This window comes from Erythranthe guttata, chromosome 9, assembly GCF_056151865.1.
Source record: "Erythranthe guttata isolate IM_541 chromosome 9, IM_541, whole genome shotgun sequence".
Taxonomy (NCBI): Eukaryota; Viridiplantae; Streptophyta; class Magnoliopsida; order Lamiales; family Phrymaceae; genus Erythranthe; species Erythranthe guttata.
Window position 1 is genome coordinate 11,640,289 of NC_142541.1, and position 24,113 is coordinate 11,664,401.

Consider the following 24,113-nt stretch of genomic DNA (forward strand, 5'->3'; position numbering starts at 1 on the left):
TGCACTTTTCGCCGTAAAGGTAGTGTCGCCAGATTTTGAGTGCGAAGACGACGGCGGCTAGTTCGAGATCATGGGTCGGGTAGTTCCGTTCGTACTCCTTGAGTTGTCGAGAAGCGTAGGCTATAACTTTTCCATTCTGCATGAGTACGGCTCCGAACCCTAGCTTCGAGGCATCGCTGAAGACTATGAATTTTCCAGTTCTTTCCGGTAGTGCTAGAATTGGGGCAGAGGTGAGTCGATTCTTGAGTTCGGTGAAGCTGGCGTCGCATTCTGGGGTCCATTGGTATTTGACGTCCTTTCGAGTGAGTCGAGTGAGTGGCGAGGCGATTTTCGAGAAGTCTTGTACGAATTTGCGGTAGTAACCGGCTAGGCCGAGGAAACTCCTTATTTCCTTTGCATTCTTCGGAATTGACCAGTTGGAAACCGCTTCTATCTTGCTGGGATCGACGGAGATTCCACTTGCTGAGACGATGTGGCCAAGAAAAGAGACACTTGATAGCCAGAACTCACATTTGCTGAATTTAGCGTACAACTGATGAGATCGAAGAGTTTGGAGAACGGTGCGGAGATGAGAGGAATGATCTTCTTCGTTCTTGGAGTAAATGAGAATGTCGTCGATGAACACGATTACGAATTGGTCTAGATACGGATGAAAGACTCGGTTCATGAGATCCATGAATGCGGCGGGGGCATTAGTTAGACCGAAAGGCATGACAATGAATTCGTAGTGGCCGTATCTCGTTCGGAAGGCGGTCTTCGGAATGTCGGATTCTTTGATTTTGAGTTGGTGATACCCGGATCGAAGATCAATCTTGGAAAAGACAGAAGAACCTTGGAGTTGGTCGAATAGATCATCAATTCGGGGAAGAGGGTACTTATTCTTGACAGTGATTTTGTCGAGCTCTCGGTAATCGATACAAAGACGAAGGGATCCGTCTTTCTTCTTGACAAACAGCACTGGGGCTCCCCATGGTGAGTGACTAGGTCGAACGTAACCTTTGTCGAGTAACTCTTGGATCTGATCCTTCAATTCTTTCAATTCGAGCGGGGCCATGCGATATGGGGCTTTGGAAATTGGTGCGGCTCCGGGAATTAGATTGATTTCGAATTCAATTTCTCGGTCGGGTGGAAGTCCGGGAATGTCGTCGGGAAATACGTCGGGAAATTCTTGTACTGTTCGGACATCGGACAATTGAGGTTTGGCGTCGGGTTCGAGATTCACGACATCTACTAGATAGCCGAAATGCCCTTTATGAATGAGTTTGACGGCTTTTATGGCTGAGATAATTGGAATCGAAATTTTGGCTTGGCTTTGGAATTTTAGGATTTGGCCGTTAGGTAAAGGGAAAATAACTGTTTTCGGGGCACAGTCAATTTGGGCTTTATATTCGGTTAACCAATCCATTCCTAGAATAATATTAAAATTGCGGATCGGTAGGACGATGAGGTCGAAATTCATAGGTTGGGAATGAACTCGGATTGAACAGTTGGTCACTACTAGGTTCGAGATCATTTCTTCGCCGGAGGGAATAAGTATACTATATTCGTGACTTAACTGACTAGGTTCGATCTTAAGGCTTCTAATTATATTCTCCGATATGAAAGAGTGAGTAGAACCGGAATCAATTAAGGCATAGACAGGTTCGTCGAAAATGTATATAGTACCTGCTATAATTGAGGGATCTTGCTCAATCTGTTCCTTGGTCATAGCAAACACACGTCCTTGAGCACGATTCTGAGCGTTCGGACAATCTCTTGCCATGTGTCCGGTCTTCCTACATCTGAAACACGTGTTCGTTCCTTGTACACAAGCTCCAAAGTGTGCTTTCCCGCATTGTTGGCAAGTTGGTTTGGGAGGCTGTGGGAGTCCAGAATGATTTGATGGTTGGCCTCGGTTTCCCTTGAATTTGTGATTGCCGACGTTAGGTTTCTTCCATGGGCGTTGACTCGTGCCTTGGGATCGGCGGTTCTGTTGGATCTCCTTTTTCGTCTTGGGCTGCCATCAGGGCTTTGTCCACTAGTTGTCTGAAAGTCGAGGCGTCGGACATACGGATATCTCGTCGGATTTCAGGTTGTAGGCCACGGATGAAGTGGTTCTTTTTCTCTTCAGGGTCTCGAGCGATGAATGGGGCGTAGAGACAGCCACGTTCGAAGCGACGGATGTACTCGAGCATTGGCAATTCACCTTGACGAAGTTCTAGAAATTCCTTCAGTTTGTGGGCACGTACGTCCTTGGAAAAATATTTTTCGAAGAATTGTAGTTTGAAGTCGGTCCATTGTATAGTGTCGAGGTCGACTCCTTCTTTGACTCCTTCCCACCAGTGACGAGCTTCGTTTCGAAGTAGGAAAAGAGCGCAATGCACACGATCACGATCGGTCATTTGCATGTAGTCGTAGATCACTTCTAGGGATTTGACCCATTCTTCGGCTATTGTCGGATCGGTTCCACCATGAAATTCGGAGGGGTTCATTTTGAGGAATCGTTCGTAAATGGCGTGAGGTGCTGCTTGAGGAGGAGGCGGAGGAGGATGGTTTCGTCGAAGAAGTTGATCAATTTGTCTTTGGTGGTTTTGGGCTTGTTCTCGAATAAGATTCGAGAGGTTATTAATGGTTTGGTTAAGGTCGGTTGGTTCATTAGTGGGAGTGCCTTGAGAATTCCGGGTGAGTCGTCTTGCCATAATTTCTATAACCTATTATGTAATTTATAATTAAAGCACATAAATAAATAAAACATATAATACACATAATGTTACCGAATGGACGAGTCATCGTGTCTCGTTAGTCTTCAAGCCCGGCTTTTGGTTCGTACGAGTTTTCTATAAACAATGCTCTGATACCACCGTTGTAGCACCCCCTCAAGTCGGGCGATAAATCGAACCGGTTTATCGGAAAACTTTAGATAGCGGAAGCAAAAAGGGATCTCTTTGTAATTTTAAAACTTTCGAATAGGACCAAAAATGTAATTTCTAAAAATATCTTTTTGGGACATATGAAAACTCTTTAGGAACCTTAAGAATTTCGAAAACTTCTTAGGGTGATTTTGGTCGTTTAAATTTTTCGTTTAGAAATAACTTTGGAAAGGGAGATTATTATTCGAGTGCTACATTTATCTAACTATAGGTTTCATCTTTTGGTTCGAAAAGAAATCAAAGTTTAAAGCTATTTGGTGAATAGGGATTTCCGGGTAAGAAATGCAATTATCAAAATAAGCGGACCAACTATATTAATATCAAAATAAGGCCCGTACTAGGGTAAGAGTTTAATTCCCTTAACGAGGAAATATTAGAGTTTAAGTTAAACGGAAATACGGAAATTGTTTATAGTTACATCACCAAAATAAAATAAGCATAGTTTATAGACCCCTCGTACGACCATCCAAAAACCTCCGGCCAAGACTCCGATCCACTACTCGGTCCATTCCGTGGAGGGATTCCTACTACTACCTGCAATCAAAGAAGTATCTATATGAGCTATTAAGCCCAGTAAGAAATCCGAATGGATAACGAGGTTTCAAAATATGGTTTTACGTATTTATATAATATATACACATAAGTATCACATCTTACCATTCGTCGGCAAACAAACACAAACAATCACGAAATTTCATTTAAACACGTAAATCACATAAATCGATTCGATTGCTGAAAATTACCGAATTACCCTTTTCGTGCAAATGCATGAATGAAAACATTTTCTGTTGTTCGGATCCGTGAAAAATTAATTTCTTTACTTGGATGATAAGCATATTATTCTGAGCCCGTTCTTTTGGTGGAATCAAACCACCCCTTTATCTATAGTAACTATGGTTGGAATACCGGCCCCCCGTATCCCGACTTATCTAGCCCAAGCATTCCATTAACTTTTCCTTTCGTAAGAATGAAATCTCTTTTTATGCAAGACCATGAGACGAATGAGACTCTAATACAAAATGACCACTTTACGACATCACAAATATCAATCAACGAGCATACAAATAAAATTCAAGTATCCACATAATACTTACATACGCACGGCAATCACACACATATCATACACACATATCCATATAGTCATTTAAGCATATCACATAATTCACTTCATTATCATATTATGCATTTATATAAAACACACATACACACACACAACACACACAAACACACGCACACACATACACACATGCATGCAGCCCCCAAACATAATTTAGTTAGCATTAAATTAGCAAACCATGCTCTTAAAGCACCAACATTCCAATCTTTTCATTCATGGGATTTCTCCCCCTTTTATTCATTTAATGAATCAACATTCTTACAGCCTTTTTAACACATTTCAGCTGCAGATTTTTAACCATTAATTCACCTTCCCACAATTAATACACAAGACATAATGATTAGCACACAAGAGTTCTATTTATGACACATGCACAAGCAATATTTCGAAATAATAGCAAATAGCATCCAAAAATTCTCAAATTTAATTATAGGCTGCATAACTGACTAAATTAACAGATGCAAAAAGAATTTTTCAATTTTCTCAAAAATCGGACTTTTCAAAATTAAAATACTCGGCAAGTAGTGTTGAAGCCAAAAATGATTTTCCCAACAAATATTAATTCTAAACTAAGGCCAAATAGCAAATAATTCAATTCCACTTTCTCCTACTGAGATTTTAAAGATGAAAACATTTTTCTTGCCGAAATTTTTAAGAAATTGCAGATTAGTCCTAAAGATTCATAGATCTACACATGCAACCCCAAAAATCTTGAAAACTCATTTTCTTTTTTTCCAAAATTCCCAAAATTCGAAATATTAAATCTCTCAACACAAAATACTTAGATTCACAGATTAAAACATGGATTAAACATGCAATAACACAAATATCAAGATTAGCAGAAAATTTCGGATTTTACACAAAAAGCCCTAATTTTCGAAAAGTGAGGAAATCTTTTAGGTAGTTTCAAAAATCCTTTTTAATACTATGATACCCTTCGATTGCAGCAAGAAATTCGAGATTTCTTACCTATCAAGAGTGTTTGGCCGAAGAAAGAAAAAACCTTCAAAAGAAAAGAGGGTTTTTAGAGAGAGAAAGGAGGATGAAGAAAATGAAGAACACGAAGATACAATGTTACCTCCTTCAAGTTGTGGCTACAAGATTGAACCAAGCTAATTGAATGGATAAGGTGAGAGCTTTGATATCAAGTTGGGAGGAGTTTAATTCTCCCGTAAGAGGGCAAGTGTTTTTGATGGTGTTCTTGGCATATTCAAGGGTGAAGCTTATATAGGGGATTTGCATTTTGATTTCTCTATTTTTTTCTTGAGGAATTTTGAGGTGTTGGCCGATGGAGGAGGTGGTGCTTCGGTGGTGATGGTGAAGAGAAGACAAGTGTAGGTGTAGGTGTCAAATGATGAAGATAGATGGGTGTCTCTTGAGATTACTTAGCATGCTTGAGTGTAGGATTAGTGTAACTCCTCACTCTTTGCCAAGTGTACAAGCATGCATCTTTTCTAATTTATTTCTTAATTAATAAAATTACTAATTAACTCACACACACACATATCCGAAAACACACACACACATGTATATTTAAATATGTATTTCACTTGTGTAGGTCTAGCATGCATAGGCATATAGCTATATATGTATAAACGTATATGTATATGTGCATGCATGTATTATATAATCTATTATAAAACACTTAGAGGAAAAAATGCCACAAAATCAATTAACTATAACACATAAGTCACATAAATTAATATAATTACCAATAATTGATCTACTTAAGCACATAATTATCGAAATAAAGTTGGCACATAATTATTCAATAAATTCCTAGCACGTAAGGCATATAATCAAATCGGCATATAAGGATTAATAATCTAAGCAAATAAGGCACTTGGAGAAATTAATTTAATAAGATAAATAAATTCCTAAAAATTCCTACGTGAGAATTTCCGGGTTATGGAAATTTTGGTTAGGGATTAGGGTTTCGAAATGTGGGGTGTTACAATCTTCCCCCCTTAAAAAAATTTTGTCCCCAAAATTGTTACCTGACCCGAATAATTCCGGAAAGTGTTTACGCATTTCCTCTTCGCGTTCCCACGTGGCTTCTTCTAAGGTATGGTTATGCCATAAGACTTTAACTAAGCGAATGTCTCGGTTACGTAGGGTTTTGGTTTTGTATTCGAGGATTTGGGAGGGTTTTTCTTCGTAGGTTAGGTTGGGGGTTAATTCGGTAGGTTCGGGTTTTAGAACATGGTCTGGGCTACGGATATATTTACGAAGCATGGACACGTGGAATACGGTGTGAAAATTAGATAGGTTAGGTGGTAGGGCTAGACGGTAGGCTCGGGTGCCGATTTTCTCAAGAATCTCCAATGGTCCGATAAAACGAGGTGCTAACTTTCCCCTTTTTCCAAATCGCATTATTCCTTTGAAAGGTGCCACTTTAAGGAATACGGAGTCTCCAACTTCGAATTCTAAATCTCTTCTTCGAGAATTGGCGTAACTTTGCTGTCGACTTTGGGCGGTACGCATTCTCTCTCGAATGTTCTGAATTATTTCGATGGTTTGTTGGACTAGCTCTGGGCCGAGGAATTTTCTTTCTCCAATTTCATCCCAATGGAGTGGGGATCGACACTTGCGACCGTAGAGAGCTTCGTATGGTGCCATTCCGATAGATGATTGGAAGCTATTGTTGTAGGTGAATTCGATTAGTGGAAGTCGCGATTCCCAATTTCCTCCGAAATCGAGAATACAAGCGCGGAGTAGATCTTCTAGGGTTTTGATGGTTCGCTCGGATTGACCGTCGGTTTGCGGGTGAAAAGCGGTACTAAAATTGAGGCGAGTTCCGAGGGCTCCGTGTAAGCTTTTCTAGAATTTAGACGTGAATCGAGGGTCTCGGTCGGAAATGATAGAGACTGGAACACCGTGGAGTCGGACAATTTCTCGGACGTATAGCTCTGCTAGTTTCTCTAGGCTAAAGGTCATTCGGACGGGAAGAAAATGAGCGGACTTGGTTAATCGGTCGACAATTACCCAAATGGCGTCGGATCCTCTCTGGGTCTTTGGAAACCCTTGGACGAAATCCATTGTGACAGCTTCCCACTTCCATTCTGGAATCAGATTGGACTGAAGTAGACCTCCAGGTCTTTGGTGTTCTGTTTTGACTTGCTGGCAAACTAGACATTCGGCGACGAATTGGGAAATCTCTCTTTTCATTACGGGCCACCAATAGAGTTTCTTCAGATCTTGGTACATCTTGGTTGCTCCGGGATGGCAAGTGTACATGGTTTGATGGGCTTCGGTTAGGATTAATCGGCGAATCTTGGGGTCGTTAGGTACATAGAGGCGACTTTGGAATCGGACAATTCCTTCTTCGGAGATTCGGAAATTGGGATTCGAATCGAGGTTGTCGCGAACCTTGAGAACTTGGGGATCGGCTTGTTGAGCGGTCTTAATTGCTTCTGTCAGATTTGGCTGAACGACGAGGGCGTTGATTGATTTGCGGCTAAGAGCATCTGCCACGACATTTGCTTTACCAGGGTGATAGAGTATCTCGCAGTCGTAGTCCTTGACTAGTTCTAGCCATCTTCTTTGCCGCATATTTAATTCCTTTTGGGTGAAAAAGTACTTAAGGCTCTTGTGATCGGTGTAGATGGTGCACTTTTCGCCGTAAAGGTAGTGTCGCCAGATTTTGAGTGCGAAGACGACGGCGGCTAGTTCGAGATCATGGGTCGGGTAGTTCCGTTCGTACTCCTTGAGTTGTCGAGAAGCGTAGGCTATAACTTTTCCATTCTGCATGAGTACGGCTCCTAACCCTAGCTTCGAGGCATCGCTGAAGACTATGAATTTTCCAGTTCTTTCCGGTAGTGCTAGAATTGGGGCAGAGGTGAGTCGATTCTTGAGTTCGGTGAAGCTGGCGTCGCATTCTGGGGTCCATTGGTATTTGACGTCCTTTCGAGTGAGTCGAGTGAGTGGCGAGGCGATTTTCGAGAAGTCTTGTACGAATTTGCGGTAGTAACCGGCTAGGCCGAGGAAACTCCTTATTTCCTTTGCATTCTTCGGAATTGACCAGTTGGAAACCGCTTCTATCTTGCTGGGATCGACGGAGATTCCACTTGCTGAGACGATGTGGCCAAGAAAAGAGACACTTGATAGCCAGAACTCACATTTGCTGAATTTAGCGTACAACTGATGAGATCGAAGAGTTTGGAGAACGGTGCGGAGATGAGAGGAATGATCTTCTTCGTTCTTGGAGTAAATGAGAATGTCGTCGATGAACACGATTACGAATTGGTCTAGATACGGATGAAAGACTCGGTTCATGAGATCCATGAATGCGGCGGGGGCATTAGTTAGACCGAAAGGCATGACAATGAATTCGTAGTGGCCGTATCTCGTTCGGAAGGCGGTCTTCGGAATGTCGGATTCTTTGATTTTGAGTTGGTGATACCCGGATCGAAGATCAATCTTGGAAAAGACAGAAGAACCTTGGAGTTGGTCGAATAGATCATCAATTCGGGGAAGAGGGTACTTATTCTTGACAGTGATTTTGTCGAGCTCTCGGTAATCGATACAAAGACGAAGGGATCCGTCTTTCTTCTTGACAAACAGCACTGGGGCTCCCCATGGTGAGTGACTAGGTCGAACGTAACCTTTGTCGAGTAACTCTTGGATCTGATCCTTCAATTCTTTCAATTCGAGCGGGGCCATGCGATATGGGGCTTTGGAAATTGGTGCGGCTCCGGGAATTAGATTGATTTCGAATTCAATTTCTCGGTCGGGTGGAAGTCCGGGAATGTCGTCGGGAAATACGTCGGGAAATTCTTGTACTGTTCGGACATCGGACAATTGAGGTTTGGCGTCGGGTTCGAGATTCACGACATCTACTAGATAGCCGAAATGCCCTTTATGAATGAGTTTGACGGCTTTTATGGCTGAGATAATTGGAATCGAAATTTTGGCTTGGCTTTGGAATTTTAGGATTTGGCCGTTAGGTAAAGGGAAAATAACTGTTTTCGGGGCACAGTCAATTTGGGCTTTATATTCGGTTAACCAATCCATTCCTAGAATAATATTAAAATTGCGGATCGGTAGGACGATGAGGTCGAAATTCATAGGTTGGGAATGAACTCGGATTGAACAGTTGGTCACTACTAGGTTCGAGATCATTTCTTCGCCGGAGGGAATAAGTATACTATATTCGTGACTTAACTGACTAGGTTCGATCTTAAGGCTTCTAATTATATTCTCCGATATGAAAGAGTGAGTAGAACCGGAATCAATTAAGGCATAGACAGGTTCGTCGAAAATGTATATAGTACCTGCTATAATTGAGGGATCTTGCTCAATCTGTTCCTTGGTCATAGCAAACACACGTCCTTGAGCACGATTCTGAGCGTTCGGACAATCTCTTGCCATGTGTCCGGTCTTCCTACATCTGAAACACGTGTTCGTTCCTTGTACACAAGCTCCAAAGTGTGCTTTCCCGCATTGTTGGCAAGTTGGTTTGGGAGGCTGTGGGAGTCCAGAATGATTTGATGGTTGGCCTCGGTTTCCCTTGAATTTGTGATTGCCGACGTTAGGTTTCTTCCATGGGCGTTGACTCGTGCCTTGGGATCGGCGGTTCTGTTGGATCTCCTTTTTCGTCTTGGGCTGCCATCAGGGCTTTGTCCACTAGTTGTCTGAAAGTCGAGGCGTCGGACATACGGATATCTCGTCGGATTTCAGGTTGTAGGCCACGGATGAAGTGGTTCTTTTTCTCTTCAGGGTCTCGAGCGATGAATGGGGCGTAGAGACAGCCACGTTCGAAGCGACGGATGTACTCGAGCATTGGCAATTCACCTTGACGAAGTTCTAGAAATTCCTTCAGTTTGTGGGCACGTACGTCCTTGGAAAAATATTTTTCGAAGAATTGTAGTTTGAAGTCGGTCCATTGTATAGTGTCGAGGTCGACTCCTTCTTTGACTCCTTCCCACCAGTGACGAGCTTCGTTTCGAAGTAGGAAAAGAGCGCAATGCACACGATCACGATCGGTCATTTGCATGTAGTCGTAGATCACTTCTAGGGATTTGACCCATTCTTCGGCTATTGTCGGATCGGTTCCACCATGAAATTCGGAGGGGTTCATTTTGAGGAATCGTTCGTAAATGGCGTGAGGTGCTGCTTGAGGAGGAGGCGGAGGAGGATGGTTTCGTCGAAGAAGTTGATCAATTTGTCTTTGGTGGTTTTGGGCTTGTTCTCGAATAAGATTCGAGAGGTTATTAATGGTTTGGTTAAGGTCGGTTGGTTCATTAGTGGGAGTGCCTTGAGAATTCCGGGTGAGTCGTCTTGCCATAATTTCTATAACCTATTATGTAATTTATAATTAAAGCACATAAATAAATAAAACATATAATACACATAATGTTACCGAATGGACGAGTCATCGTGTCTCGTTAGTCTTCAAGCCCGGCTTTTGGTTCGTACGAGTTTTCTATAAACAATGCTCTGATACCACCGTTGTAGCACCCCCCTCAAGTCGGGCGATAAATCGAACCGGTTTATCGGAAAACTTTAGATAGCGGAAGCAAAAAGGGATCTCTTTGTAATTTTAAAACTTTCGAATAGGACCAAAAATGTAATTTCTAAAAATATCTTTTTGGGACATATGAAAACTCTTTAGGAACCTTAAGAATTTCGAAAACTTCTTAGGGTGATTTTGGTCGTTTAAATTTTTCGTTTAGAAATAACTTTGGAAAGGGAGATTATTATTCGAGTGCTACATTTATCTAACTATAGGTTTCATCTTTTGGTTCGAAAAGAAATCAGAGTTTAAAGCTATTTGGTGAATAGGGATTTCCGGGTAAGAAATGCAATTATCAAAATAAGCGGACCAACTATATTAATATCAAAATAAGGCCCGTACTAGGGTAAGAGTTTAATTCCCTTAACGAGGAAATATTAGAGTTTAAGTTAAACGGAAATACGGAAATTGTTTATAGTTACATCACCAAAATAAAATAAGCATAGTTTATAGACCCCTCGTACGACCATCCAAAAACCTCCGGCCAAGACTCCGATCCACTACTCGGTCCATTCCGTGGAGGGATTCCTACTACTACCTGCAATCAAAGAAGTATCTATATGAGCTATTAAGCCCAGTAAGAAATCCGAATGGATAACGAGGTTTCAAAATATGGTTTTACGTATTTATATAATATATACACATAAGTATCACATCTTACCATTCGTCGGCAAACAAACACAAACAATCACGAAATTTCATTTAAACACGTAAATCACATAAATCGATTCGATTGCTGAAAATTACCGAATTACCCTTTTCGTGCAAATGCATGAATGAAAACATTTTCTGTTGTTCGGATCCGTGAAAAATTAATTTCTTTACTTGGATGATAAGCATATTATTCTGAGCCCGTTCTTTTGGTGGAATCAAACCACCCCTTTATCTATAGTAACTATGGTTGGAATACCGGCCCCCCGTATCCCGACTTATCTAGCCCAAGCATTCCATTAACTTTTCCTTTCGTAAGAATGAAATCTCTTTTTATGCAAGACCATGAGACGAATGAGACTCTAATACAAAATGACCACTTTACGACATCACAAATATCAATCAACGAGCATACAAATAAAATTCAAGTATCCACATAATACTTACATACGCACGGCAATCACACACATATCATACACACATATCCATATAGTCATTTAAGCATATCACATAATTCACTTCATTATCATATTATGCATTTATATAAAACACACATACACACACACAACACACACAAACACACGCACACACATGCATGCAGCCCCCAAACATAATTTAGTTAGCATTAAATTAGCAAACCATGCTCTTAAAGCACCAACATTCCAATCTTTTCATTTATGGGATTTCTCCCCCTTTTATTCATTTAATGAATCAACATTCTTACAGCCTTTTTAACACATTTCAGCTGCAGATTTTTAACCATTAATTCACCTTCCCACAATTAATACACAAGACATAATGATTAGCACACAAGAGTTCTATTTAGGACACATGCACAAGCAATATTTCGAAATAATAGCAAATAGCATCCAAAAATTCTCAAATTTAATTATAGGCTGCATAACTGACTAAATTAACAGATGCAAAAAGAATTTTTCAATTTTCTCAAAAATCGGACTTTTCAAAATTAAAATACTCGGCAAGTAGTGTTGAAGCCAAAAATGATTTTCCCAACAAATATTAATTCTAAACTAAGGCCAAATAGCAAATAATTCAATTCCACTTTCTCCTACTGAGATTTTAAAGATGAAAACATTTTTCTTGCCGAAATTTTTAAGAAATTGCAGATTAGTCCTAAAGATTCATAGATCTACACATGCAACCCCAAAAATCTTGAAAACTCATTTTCTTTTTTTCCAAAATTCCCAAAATTCGAAATATTAAATCTCTCAACACAAAATACTTAGATTCACAGATTAAAACATGGATTAAACATGCAATAACACAAATATCAAGATTAGCAGAAAATTTCGGATTTTACACAAAAAGCCCTAATTTTCGAAAAGTGAGGAAATCTTTTAGGTAGTTTCAAAAATCCTTTTTAATACTATGATACCCTTCGATTGCAGCAAGAAATTCGAGATTTCTTACCTATCAAGAGTGTTTGGCCGAAGAAAGAAAAAACCTTCAAAAGAAAAGAGGGTTTTTAGAGAGAGAAAGGAGGATGAAGAAAATGAAGAACACGAAGATACAATGTTACCTCCTTCAAGTTGTGGCTACAAGATTGAACCAAGCTAATTGAATGGATAAGGTGAGAGCTTTGATATCAAGTTGGGAGGAGTTTAATTCTCCCGTAAGAGGGCAAGTGTTTTTGATGGTGTTCTTGGCATATTCAAGGGTGAAGCTTATATAGGGGATTTGCATTTTGATTTCTCTATTTTTTTCTTGAGGAATTTTGAGGTGTTGGCCGATGGAGGAGGTGGTGCTTCGGTGGTGATGGTGAAGAGAAGACAAGTGTAGGTGTAGGTGTCAAATGATGAAGATAGATGGGTGTCTCTTGAGATTACTTAGCATGCTTGAGTGTAGGATTAGTGTAACTCCTCACTCTTTGCCAAGTGTACAAGCATGCATCTTTTCTAATTTATTTCTTAATTAATAAAATTACTAATTAACTCACACACACACATATCCGAAAACACACACACACATGTATATTTAAATATGTATTTCACTTGTGTAGGTCTAGCATGCATAGGCATATAGCTATATATGTATAAACGTATATGTATATGTGCATGCATGTATTATATAATCTATTATAAAACACTTAGAGGAAAAAATGCCACAAAATCAATTAACTATAACACATAAGTCACATAAATTAATATAATTACCAATAATTGATCTACTTAAGCACATAATTATCGAAATAAAGTTGGCACATAATTATTCAATAAATTCCTAGCACGTAAGGCATATAATCAAATCGGCATATAAGGATTAATAATCTAAGCAAATAAGGCACTTGGAGAAATTAATTTAATAAGGTAAATAAATTCCTAAAAATTCCTACGTGAGAATTTCCGGGTTATGGAAATTTTGGTTAGGGATTAGGGTTTCGAAATGTGGGGTGTTACATAATTTGAACTAAATAACAAGTTCAAACCCAATTTTTTAATTAAATCCTTAATTTAAAACAATATATGATATACATTCTTAATTATTTTTTCATCCCTAAATTACCCTTATAACCTAAATCTTTTAATTTACATATTCATTTACTTTTTTTAATTAAATTTATTTCTATTTATTATTTTTCCCTCATTCTCTCTCTATCCCCTCCCTCTGTCGTCTCTTTCTTTCTCTATTTTCCTCTCCGTCTCTCTCCATCGCAGCTTTCTTTCTCTCTCTGTTTTTTTTTTTTCTCTTTTTCTCTCCCTCTCTGTAACCCTCTGGACTAGTCTTTTGTTTGGAGAAGCAAACGGGGGTGGCGGCGGAGTGGGCGGAACTGAATCTTAAGGCGGCGGCTACGGTGAATCTATGGTGAAGGCGCCAACGAAGTGGGTAGCGGTGGCGCGTCGGACCTATGGTGGCGGCGGTGGATCTGAAGCGGCAATGGAGTGCGTAGCGGAGGCGGCTTCGAGGGTGACGTGGCCCAGCGGCGGCGCTCGGAGTTCGAGAATGGTGTTGGTGGTGCGGTGATTCTGGAGTAGGTGATGGCAGCGTGGGTGGGGTGGGCGGTAACCTTAGAGGCGTGGATGGGGGTGGGTGACCTTTGGTGTCACGAATCTAGGGTTTGGTGGGTGGATCTAGGGTTTGGTGGTATGAATCCAAGATTTTTCGATTTGATGTCTATGGGTTACTATGGGTGTCTGACGGCTAGGGTTTAAAAGGAGAAGCTAGAGTTTCAAAATATGCTATCACAGATGTCTATGGATTACTACGGGTTACTACGGTTACTACGGATTACTGTCTATACATGATTGAGACCGATTTTTTTTTAAATTCATAATTTTCAATATTACGTAGAAAATAATGGAAAAAAATAGATTCCTGGGGTAAATTACAAACACCCCCCTGAGGTATGGTCAAATTACAAAAACCCCCCTCTTGTTTGGATAATTACATCTACCCCCTCAACTATGATTTTTTCTTACACCTCCACCTCTATGGTGCCAAATTCAACATAATCATCTAGATTCCGTGAAATTTGCTCTAGTTTGTACTCATTTTGTGTAAAAATACAGTTTTCGATGTACCAAAAACTGATATATACAAGCTCAAAATCACATATTATGATCATCTTGCTTCATAATGTAGAGTTTGAATGAGATAAAACGGGTACAAAAGTGATAATATTCCATTTAATCTCGAAGATTTCACTAAATTTGAGGAGTTGAGGGGGTGGTTGTAATTATCCAAACAAGAGGGGTGTTTTTGTAATTTGACCATACCTCAGGGGGTGTTTGTAATTTACCCTAGATTCCTAAAATACTGAAAAAATATGAAAATGAATTAAAAAAAAAAAAAGAGTAATGTGTTGTACGTAAAAAAAAATAATAATAAAAAAAATGTTCGATGATGCAAAATGAAAACGTTAAATGCATAATATAAAATGATAAACCCAGTTAAATATTACTTAGTGCAAATTTCATATTTTGTGTGTGGAGGGCATTTTTGGAATAAAATTTATAAAGGATGTGAAGCAAATGTTTAGTTAGACTTGTCATAATAAGCTTTGTCACCAGGGACCAATATCCTAAGATCCCTAAAAAAATAGGCTTGCATATATCTGCAGCCTTAATTAAATTGTCCGTCCACTTGTCGTGAGATTAAAAAGGTTTCACAGAATAAAATTAAGATTTGTGCAGTATTTAGGCAAAATTAGGAGCAAAGCTTTTGTTGATGCACCACCATCTTTCCGATTCCACTTGGCGCGCAAAAGCTGGGTTCTTTTCACAGTATCCTCCAAAACTCAGTCACTCAGTCGATTCAACTTGGCCGCCGGCGAACGATCTCTCCCGCCTCTTACAGGGCCGCATCCCACGCGCTCACCTCCTCCAACTCCACGCTCGCATTTTCCACCTCAATGAGCAATCTGATTGCCACTCGTCTCATTCGAATTTCGCCGTAAATCTCGCATCTGCGTTGATAGATATGTACTCGAAATGCGGGAATTTGGATGCTGCGAGAGAAGTTTTCGCCGAGAACTTTCCTCGGTGCCTTATCTGCGTGTAGTCACTCGGGGCTATTAGATAAAGGGTGTGAAATTTTCGACGAAATGAATCGAAAAGATTCTCTAATTTCGCCCAAGTTGGAGCATTATTCGTGCTATATCGATCTTTTAGCTCGGTCGGGTTATATATGCAGCGAATTAATATTCTACTTAACAAAATCAGGACATCCACCACAATATAAAGCCAGAACAAGTTCAGCTTGTTCGCCGCGATTACACTGCAAATGAGGGCTGGGAAACGTTTCTTTCGTATGAAGACACACACCAGGTGTGTTTTTTTACATACTTATTTCTTCCTCCACTTATTACCTCTGCCTTTTGCACTGATGTAGTCAAAGAGAACTGCGAATTAAACTCATGGAAATAAATAAAATCATTGAATGGGGTGGCATATTAGACTTGACCTCCGTTTATAAGTGATTTCATTTGTTATATTTTTTATGTGCTCTACTTCGTTTACAGGACATATTTGTTTAGCGCTCTAATCGAATTGTTGGATGAATATATTTAGATTTATATATGAAATGAACATATAATTATTTCATGATTTTTGCTTGGGCTAAATTTTATTTTCATCATTGTGCTTTGGGGCGGGATCACTTTACCATGTTCTACTCGATCATATCGATTTACCCTTGAATTTGTAAAATTGTTCGAATGTGGCTCCGACTTTAGTTTACGGCTTTCAACCGGAACACTGAAAGTGTTTGGTCAAGCTGTAGAAATTACCAAATGCCCGCCCGTCTCCTATTTCAATTATCTTTCATTCGGCCCCACTCAACTCATTCCCCTCTGTCATCAAATCCCCAAAGTCGAAGCCTTAGCCCTAACAAAAACACTCATCAATTTGATTTTTGTTACTCAAAAAAAAAAAAGAAAAAAATAAATTCGATTTTTGTTCCTGCGTAATTTAGAGTTACAATGCTGGTGCTCAACGTGGCTATTTTCCTGTCGATTTTGTCATGCCATTAACCTTTTTAATTAACTTGGATGGAAAAACACACACACACACACACGTGCATGGCACATGATGGTGATTTCACCCAGTTAAAATAATATGTTTGCCCTAATTACACATTCATTCATTCCCTTATTTTTTCAGAAATTATTGGTAGTTTCAAGATATCTTATATATATATATATATATATATATATATATATATATATATATATATATATATATATATATATATAGAAATTAAACAATAAAACAGATGCATCAAGAAAAAAACAAATTCTTGATTAATTTCAAACATAATTGCTTACAGTAGAGACCGGAAATAATGGTCGGAAAAAAATATCAAGCTGCATTGAATAATTGATCCGAATCGAAAATTAAGAACTAGAACTAATTTCTCCTAACTACATCCGAAATCCTTCAACGTAATGTCATCGATATCGATATCGAAATCGAACTCTATATTATCCAAATCAATCTTCTGCATCTTGGAAAACGCATCACGATCTTCTTCGATTCCTTCGTCTTCTGCTAATCTTCGGCTGCTTCTTTGTCTTTTCCTTTTAGTTTTCCTTTGGAAATATCCTAGTGATTCTACAAATTGCGTAATCTTTAAACTTCAACTCAAAATTCAAACAAACCCCGGCCAATGAAAACTCGTGCATAATCCAGTGACCGTGTTCTTCTTCTTCTTCGCCGCTCCGGCCTTTAGGTTTATTCTTGTAAAAAGTGAACATCTTGGACAAGCCGATTAAATTTCCCGATGACTCATCGTAAATTTCTTTGCCACTCGTTTGTCCCTTCCAAGTACCCGATTTTGTTCTTCTGGCGATACGAGTCTTACCATTAACTCGTAATAACTTGGTAAGAACGTACGTGACATGCTTGAATTTCGTTTCGGAATGAAAATCTTCCCAATGAACGTCTTGAAGAACTTCCCATGGATCTGCTTTTTCGCCGTAAATCTCTTTTTCCAAAATCCAATTCCATGGCAGTGGAATCCCCATTGATACTTTCAACAGGAAGCAATGTTAATCTGTATGTTAATCTGTTGATTATCAGATTAGAAGAGGATGATAGCAGAGGAACGAAGGAGTTGGAGAGAAGAGGGAAATTGTTATTCATCCAACAGAAATATAAAATGTTACCGTTACAAGATAGATGAATTGAGTATTTATACCCAATCACATAAAAGCGTGTTTGTAACTAAAAGCAAGAAGTGCTATTTGTAAAATAACAACTTCTATATGAAAGTAAAACTATACCTACGTTTATCAATCTAAGATATATTGACATATATATATATATATATATTTACACCCCCCCCCTCAAGATGGAGAGTAAACATCCTTAACTCCCATCTTGACCAGAAGATAGTTGAAACTTGAAGAAGGTAAAGCCTTGGTGAACAAATCGGCCAATTGATCTTTGCTTGAAACTGGCATGAGTTTTAAAATGCCAGACACAACTCTTTGTCTCACAAAATGGCAGTCAATTTCGATGTGCTTAGTCCTTTCATGAAATGTTGGATTGGAAGCAATGTGCACAGCAGCAAGATTATCACAGAACAGAAGAGATGACTTGATAGGTATGTGGAAATCCTGAAGAAGTTGAAGAATCCAGATGAGCTCACTGGAAGTCATGGATAAAGCCCTGTACTCAGCTTCTGCAGAACTCTTGGACACAGTAGCTTGCTTCTTTGCTTTCCAAGATATGAGAGAATCACCAATGAAGACACAAAATCCTGTGGTGGACTTCCTAGTGTCTGGACATGAGCCCCAATCTGCATCTGCAAAAGCTTTAACAGTGAGAGAGGACTTTGCAGAATAAAAAATGCCCTTACCAGGAGAAGACTTGAGATATCTCAAGATGTGATGAATGGCATGAAGATGAGGCACCCTAGGCTTTGAAACATATTGACTGAGCTTATGCACAGCATAAGTAATATCTGGCCTTGTAATGGTGAGATAAATAAGCCTACCAACCAGTCTTCTATACTCAGATCCATCCTCAAGCAGATCACCATCTTCATTATTGAGCTGTGCTTTGGGATCCATGGGCAGCAAAGCAGGCTTACAGCCCAAATAACCAGCATCCTCCAATAGCTTAAGAACATACTGCCTTTGAGAGAGAGCAATGCCAGTAGAATTCCTAGCTATCTCAATACCAAGAAAAAACTTTAGCTTTCCCAAATCCTTAAGTTTGAAAAATGAGTGCAGCTCATTTTTAACTATCTGTATCTCAGTGGAAGAAGGCCCTGCAATAATCATATCATCCACATACACAATTAAAGCAATAAACTGAGAAGAAGAACCTCTAGTAAACAAAGAATGATCAGATGGAGACTGAGAAAACCCAATAGAAGTTACTGCCTCAGTGAACTTTTGATTCCACTGCCTTGAAGCCTGTTTTAAACCATACAAAGACTTGTGCAACTTGCAAACCATTCTAGTATTAGACAAAGCAACAGAAGAATGCTTATAGCCTGGAGGAATATCCATAAAAACTTCTTCCTTAAGATCCCCATTCAAAAAAGCATTATTTACATCCAATTGGTGAAGCTCCCAATTATGAATGGCAGCTAAAGCCAAAAGAATTTTAACAGTGACTAACTTAGCAACAGGTGAAAAAGTATCAATAAAATCTACCCCTTCTTGTTGAGTAAAACCTCTAGCAACTAGTCTTGCCTTATATCTATCTACAGAGCCATCTTGCTTCCTTTTAATCTTATACACCCATTTACAACTTACAGTGTGTTTATGAGCAGGTAATGGCTCTATAGTCCAAGTATGATTAGCTTCCAATGCTTGAAGCTCAGCATCCATGGCTTGGATCCACAAAGGATTCTTCACAGCTTGTTTATAAGTGGATGGTTCAGTGTCAGCTGAAACATTCATGATATAAGCAAAATGATCTGCAGAAAGCTTATTATAAGCTACATGACTAGAAATAGGATAAAGTGAAGTAAAACCAATAGAAGAATTGCACTGAAAATCAGCCAAATAGGCAGGGGGCTTAGTGGCTCTGGAAGACTTTCTAGTCTGAGGAGGAGCTGAACCATTAACCTGTGGAGTAACAGAACTAGGAAGATAATCAACATCAAGAGCAGAGTCAGCAGATTCAGTAGAAATAGGCACAACAGAAGGTGGAACAGAATAATCAGGAGCTAAATACTTTTCAAAATTCATATTTTGATCCCCAAAAGGAAAAATGTGTTCATGAAAAACAACATCCCTAGAAATAATGACTTGATGAGATTGCAAATCATACAGCTTGTATCCCTTGATGCCAACAGGATACCCCAATAAAACACAAGGTATAGCTCTAGGCTGAAATTCTGACCTCTGAGCTGGTAAGGATGAAGCAAACACTAAACATCCAAAAACCCTGAGAGAATGATAATCAAACATCTTACCAGGATACAGCAGCTCAAAAGGAGAGACATTACCAAGCTTAGCTGCAGGAGTTCGATTGATCAAGAAGACTGCAGTAGAAATACACTCATTCCAAAAAGTGATAGGCATATGAGATTGAAACAGTAAAGATCTGGCAACATTAAGAATGTGTTGATGCTTTCTCTCAACTACAGCATTCTGTTGAGGTGTATAAACACAAGAAAACTGATGAAGAACACCAAGTTTAGCAAAAAGCTGAGTAAATTGCAGCTCATGGGCATTATCAGACCTGAACACCTTAATTGGACAATTAAATTGAGTCTTAATCATATGGAAAAAAGAAGGAATGACAGTTAAAACATCAGATTTGGATTTAAGAAAATGAACCCAAGTAAACCTAGAATAATCATCAACAAGAGTAACAAAATACTTGTAACCATTGTGAGACTCAACTCTGTAAGGCCCCCAAATATCACAATGAATAAGATCAAACATATGTGAAGAAACAGTAGAACTAATAGGAAATTTTAAACGTTTTTGTTTTGCCATAGGACAAATATAACAACAAGAATTGTTCTTAGGCTTATCTATGCCTAAAGAAAACTTAGTAGACAAATGATCTAGCTTCAACTGAGGGATATGCCCAAGTCTATTGTGCCAAACATTGGTAGAAACTTTATTACAAAAAACATCAATAGAGCCAATGTGAGGCTGAAGCACATATAAACCATCAATTTTGCTACCCTTGCCAATCTTCTTCAAGAACTTGTCCTGAATAAGAAAGGAATTAGAATCAAAAATAACTGTGTGAGGTAAATTGTCAAGCAAAGCACTGACAGAGATTAAATTAAACTTAAAAGAAGGAACATAAAAAACATTTTTCAAGATCAGATCATCTGACAAACATACATCTCCCATATATTCAACAACAACCAAGGAACAGTCTGGTAATATGACTCTAGCAAAATTGACTTTATGAAGAGAAGAAAATAGAGTTTTATCATTACAAATATGGCGAGAAGCCCCAGAATCAATTATCCAATAATGAGGTTTAAATGATGCATGAAGAGAAGCTGCTAAGCATATACCTGACACACAAGAAATGTGTGCAGCTTCAACCTCATCACCTTGAGACTGCTGAGCAGGAACCTGTTTCTTGGCAGCCATTTGATTTGAAAAGTATGCCATCAATTGCTGGCATTGAGATGCAGACAAGTTAGCCAAAACGGGATCAGAAGAAACAAGAGGAGATTGAGAAGTACTCCCTGAAGATGTATAATCAAGAGGAGACTCCATGGCAGAGACTTGATTAACAGAAAATCTGCTTTGAGGCAAAGAGGAATATCTTGGTTTAGCTTTATAACCGGGCGGATATCCATGTAATTTGTAACACTTATCAATTGTATGCCCATAAATGCTGCAGTGAGTACAGAAGCCCCTTTCCTTCCTCTTAGGTGCAGAGTTAAAGTTGGCATGATTATGCACAGATCTCTGTGTATTTTGATCACCACGAATTGAAAAAGCTAGTGAATTCTGCACCTCATTATGTGAAGAATGAATAGACCTCTGCCTCTCTTCTTGAGAAACAAGAGCAAAAACCTTGTTGATAGGAGGCAGTGGATCCATGAGAAGAATTTGACCACGTGTGGAAGTCAAAGACTCATTCAACCCCATGAGAAAAGCCATCACATGTTCTAGGTTGTAATGTTCATTAAGCTTCTGAACACCACCACACGTGCAGGCTCCACAAGTACAAGATGGCCGAAAATTGGACAATTCATCCCAAATAGCCTTCAATTTTGTAAAATACACATTGACAGACTGCGTATCTTGAGTAAGATTAGTCAATTCCCGACGTAATTGGAAAATGCGCGGACCATTAGTTTGTGAAAATCTGGTATTTAGATCCTTCCACATCTCGTGAGCGGAATCAGAATACATGATGCTGGCCTGAATATCTTTGGACACAGCATTCAAAATCCACGAGATAACAATACTGTTATTTCGAACCCAGGCATTGTGAAGAACCGCTTCTTCCCTACTCGGTTCAACGATTGTACCATTGATGAACCCTAACTTGTTCTTCACCGTGAGTGAAATCTGCATCGCGCGACTCCAAGAGGCAAAGTTATCTTCAGAGAGTAGCTGCGAAACGAGAACTAACCCTGGACCATCAGACGGATGCAGATAGAACGGACTGGAAACATCATCAACTCGCCGATTTGCCGCCATGGTTGGGAGAAATCAAAACTCAGAAATGACCGAATGGATGAACAATTGAAGAAATTGATCGCGATCTGATCAATTAATGAACATGCGGAAGCGAAAAAAAACAAAAAAAACCTAAACTGATACCATGTTAATCTGTATGTTAATCTGTTGATTATCAGATTAGAAGAGGATGATAGCAGAGGAACGAAGGAGTTGGAGAGAAGAGGGAAATTGTTATTCATCCAACAGAAATATAAAATGTTACCGTTACAAGATAGATGAATTGAGTATTTATACCCAATCACATAAAAGCGTGTTTGTAACTAAAAGCAAGAAGTGCTATTTGTAAAATAACAACTTCTATATGAAAGTAAAACTATACCTACGTTTATCAATCTAAGATATATTGACATATATATATATATATATATATATATATATATATATATATATATATATATATATATATTTACAAGCAATTAATCAGCTCTTCGTCCGACGGTACAAACCCAGGAGCAATACTCATTCTTCTCTCTCGTTCTTAATTCTCTCTCTTTCTCTCACTCGTTCTTCTCTCTCTTTCTGTCTCCTTTTTATCTTTCTCTCTCTCGTATTTGGTTTATTTATACAGGAACGGAATATATATATATATATATATATATATATATATATATATATATATATATATATATATATATATATATATATATATATATATATATATATATTGTTTTATGTTAATAAACATCTCCTTCAACACGGTAATGCAGCATCAATAGGACTCTCCCTCTTAGTATTTTTTTTCTGTAACGTATATTTAATATAGGGCGAATGGAAAAAGGCCCATCACATGGGACTTAAATGCATTTTGGTCCAAAAAAAAAAACAGTCTCTCAATTAAACTCATCCCCATATCTTTAGTCTAAAATACCCTCCATAATATAATTCTTATCAATTCCACCCATTATGCTCTTACTTCCTTAATATTACACATTGACCCCGGATTTAAACAAATATATCACATTAACCCCCAAAAAAAAAAAATTCAGAAAATATTTTTTTTTCAGAATTTTTTTTTCCGGCCAGATTCCGGCGTTGAATTATTTTTTTCTTTTTTTTTTTTTGAAAAACTTTTTTTTTTTCCTGAAATTTTTTTCCGGCCGGTCAACCACCGTTGACCGCCGGTCTCCGGCGTTGAACTTTTTTTTTTGAATTTTTTTTTCTTAGAAAAAATATATTTTAATGGGTAAATTACAAACACCCCCCTGAGGTATGGTCAAATTACAAAAACACCCCTCTTGTTTGGATAATTACAACCACCCCCCTCAACTCCTCAAATTTAGTGGAATCTTCGAGATTATATGGAATATTATCACTTTTGTACCCGTTTTATCCCATTCAAACTCTATATTATGAAGCAAGATGATCATAATATGTGATTTTTAGCTTGTATATATCAGTTTGTGCTGCATCGGAAACTGTATTTTTTACACAAAACGAGTACAAACTAGAGAACATTTCACGGAATCTAGATGACTATGTTGAATTCGGCACCATAAAGGTGGAGGTCTAAGAAAAAATCATAGTTGAGGGGGGTAGATGTAATTATCCAAACAAGAGGGGGGTTTTTGTAATTTGACCATACCTCAGGGGGGTGTTTGTAATTTACCCTAAATTATAATTTGACCATACCTCAGGGGGGTGTTTGTAAATATTTTAATTAATATTACTGTCTTGGCTACTAAATTACTGTCTCAGATAGTAATATTAGTGTTTGGGATAGTAATATTATGAATATTATTTTCCCGAACAGTAATATTATTAATATTATTGTCTAAGACA

At 38.6% G+C, this 24,113-nt stretch overlaps 1 protein-coding gene across 1 annotated transcript; it reads right to left on the minus strand.

Annotated features, from left to right (window-relative positions):
* Positions 1–20,478: 20,478 nt before the first annotated feature.
* On the minus strand, positions 20,479–22,388 carry LOC148768093 (uncharacterized). Its single transcript, XM_088822879.1, has 2 exons — positions 21,149–22,388; positions 20,479–20,831 (listed from the first exon to the last, which is right to left on the minus strand). Exons 1-2 carry the CDS (start codon positions 22,290–22,292, stop codon positions 20,800–20,802), a joined length of 1,176 nt encoding a protein of 391 aa, XP_088679005.1. The 5' UTR covers positions 22,293–22,388; the 3' UTR covers positions 20,479–20,799.
* Positions 22,389–24,113: the final 1,725 nt, after the last annotated feature.

Excerpts from the sequence above, each read along its gene's own strand:
- LOC148768093 (XM_088822879.1), bottom strand. The coding sequence starts at position 22,292 with ATGGCGGCAAATCGGCGAGTTGATGATGTTTCCAGTCCGTTCTATCTG. Across the intron at positions 20,832-21,148 it reads ACACATTTCTTGTGTGTCAG|GACAAGTTCTTGAAGAAGAT; the intron begins GTATATGCTTAG and ends TTTCTTATTCAG.